Here is a 2,711-nt window from a genome sequence, read left to right on the forward strand (position 1 = left end):
ACACTTTAATGCTGAAGACAGCTATCACTGTGCTATAGAAGGACAGGAGCGTTTCCCTTCTCCTACATTGTGTGAGTTTACTCCTCCTCATGAAGCTACAATAATGAGGAAATAACTTAAATTTAAACTTTTAACAAATAATACAGACAGTGTTTTGATTGTATTCTCATCCTGTTTGTTAATATAGACTATCCTTCAGATTCTCCAAAGGTTCCCTCTGTGTCAGTGAGTCCCTCTGGTGAGATCATGGAGGGCAGCTCGGTGACTCTGACCTGCAGCAGTGATGCTAACCCAGCAGCTAACTACACCTGGTACAAGGAGGACGAGGACTCACCAACAGCATCAGGACAAAACTTCACCATCACTAATATCACAGCTGAACATGGTGGAAATTATCAGTGTGAGGCCCAGAACACACACGGACGTAGTAAGGCCACCTTTCATCTGACTGTTGGAGCAGGTGATTTTAGCTCTCTGACTTTCACAGCCTACACCCCCGCCCCCTCGTTTTCATTGCACCAGAACCTCAAACCATCAATACTCAGGATTTCCAGATGTGTCACAACTGTATATCAAGCCCATCATATTGCAAATGAACAATACTGACTGGCCAACAGCATCACCTGGCAAAACTGAGCCATCAGTCTAACCACAGTGCTAATGTCTCCTGTCTGTTGTCCAGGGAAGTCAGTGATAATCATGAATACCATCAGGCTGACTCTGGTGGTCGTGCTGGTTCCAGTGCTTGTCTGGACTCTGTGGACGAGGTAAAACAATACAAATACATCAGTTCACCCTCTGTTCTTTGACTGTCTTCTTCAAATGTCTTCAAACACTAGCTTCAGTGTTATGATGTTCATTTTGTCTAATGTTGTGTTTGTTGTTGTTTTCGATCCAGGATGAAGAAAACTCTGAGCTTGAAATCAGAAGTGAATGAAGCTGTGGAGATGATAGAGGTGAGAGACAGTGAGGCCAAAAGAATTACTCCATATCACCTTTTTCATCTCACTATGTTAGAGAAAAAGATAAAACAATTCTTGGATCAGCTACTTTGTCTGAATCTTCCCCGAAATGTAAAATGTTCCACCCCCTCTCTTCCAAATATGGTCACTTCTGGTTTCAAAAAACCAAGATGGCGCCGGACATGTCAAAAATAGAGGATTCAAAATGGCAGCTCACAAACCAATGGGTGACGTCACAGTGCGTTGACACTTCTTTCTTGGCCCATGTCCCGTCCTTCCTTTTGTTTTGTGGAAATCAGTTTATCAGTTTTTGTGTAATCCTGCTGATGAACAAACAAACGAATGGACAGGGGGCGCAACTATGTTCCAATTTTTTTGAATGAACTGAGATTATTTGCAGGTTTCATGACTAAAGTCCAGTGAGGCTTAATATTTTCTCATCTCTCCATCAGTCACACAACTGTCCTGAGTATGACGACATCGCTGCTGCAGCACAGACAGAGGACCCAGAGGAGCAGGAACACCGGGTGTGAAGCATCAGGTCAGAGCCACTGGGACAAACAGAACCAAGATGGACGACTTCAGAGTACATCCGTATAAGCGAGTTTTACAGAAACCATAGTCTGTAGTTATTAATGTGGGGGTGAAGTCCTGAGATCTGACCTCCACACAATGGCTCATAAATACTTGAGGCCTGCCAGGCCAAGCTGAAACCAGTTTGGCCAGTTTTCTGCTTTGCATCCACACATTCTTCAGACATCCTGGAGCCTCGCCCAGCAGGGGGGCATTTCCTGTGTCCTTCAGGGACCCCCACTGTGACTCTGAAACGCCCACTGAGGTCGAATCCCCGCCCACTAAGGTCGGGACCCTGACATTCTCATTGGCTGAGAGCCAACTGAGGCCCATGACCACTTCCTGAGGAGGCAGGTACCTCCCAGGTAGAACAAAACCCCTTAACCCACAGAAATCTCTCTTTCCACGCTGCTCAAGTTGTCTTCTGACCTCAAGAGGCCTAACCACACGACTCAGTAACTAAGGAGGCGATTAGACGTTTGTTTAATATCATTTTATTTGAAGTCATTTGATTTCTTCTTTTATCTCAGTCGAAGTTTTATCTTGATAGGACGTTTGGCTGTTTTAACTTGAAGGGCCGAAACAGGAAATCACTTGCGGGACGAGTTAAACACATGGACTTTCTTTTTCCAACGATCTACACACGGCTTCCACAAAGCCGTTCCCTGCAGAAGCGCGACGTTCATCCCGCTGAGGAGTAAGAGACAATCCACTCCGTTCCTGTAAAACAGCACGGTCTCCGCTGTTACAGAAGAAAGACGAAGTTTCATTCCGTCAAGGAGCACGAGGAATTCGCTCCCTTTTCCGGTCCAGCGGCGAGCTCCGGAGCTCCGCTTGAGAGAGACCACGTGATTCACTGGCCCCCGACACATTCGCACCGAGTCGCAGGCACACCGCGAGGGTTGTACAGTAAGAGACTTGATTATCTGGGCAGATACGTAGCGTATTGTTTAATATTTGAGTGTATTTGTTTGCGGGACCTCCGTGTCTCATTGTTTTAGCGGCGACGAGCCGACGACTTCCGGTTACGGCCGTGTTAAAGTTTTAAGCGCCGTGACGAAACGTCTCCGGCTGCACTGTTCCCGTCTGAGCAATTTTACAGAGATTTTACCGGTCAAACTTCAGCATACAACGCCGCTTGGGTGCTGAGTGATAAGGTAAATGTAACTTGTTCCT

The 2,711-nt window shown here is 46.2% G+C and overlaps 1 protein-coding gene across 1 annotated transcript; it reads left to right on the forward strand.

Annotated features, from left to right (window-relative positions):
• Positions 1-267: 267 nt before the first annotated feature.
• LOC133003020 (B-cell receptor CD22-like) lies at positions 268-1,495 on the forward strand (the record flags this gene model as incomplete). Its single annotated transcript, XM_061072608.1, has 4 exons — positions 268-460; positions 683-767; positions 899-956; positions 1,415-1,495. Coding segments are annotated over 4 exons (417 nt in total), but the record flags the coding sequence as incomplete, so codon positions are not given.
• Between the last annotated feature and the right edge of the window lie 1,216 nt (positions 1,496-2,711).

The sequence above is a fragment of the Limanda limanda genome, chromosome 6 (assembly GCF_963576545.1).
Source record: "Limanda limanda chromosome 6, fLimLim1.1, whole genome shotgun sequence".
NCBI lineage: Eukaryota > Metazoa > Chordata > Actinopteri > Pleuronectiformes > Pleuronectidae > Limanda > Limanda limanda.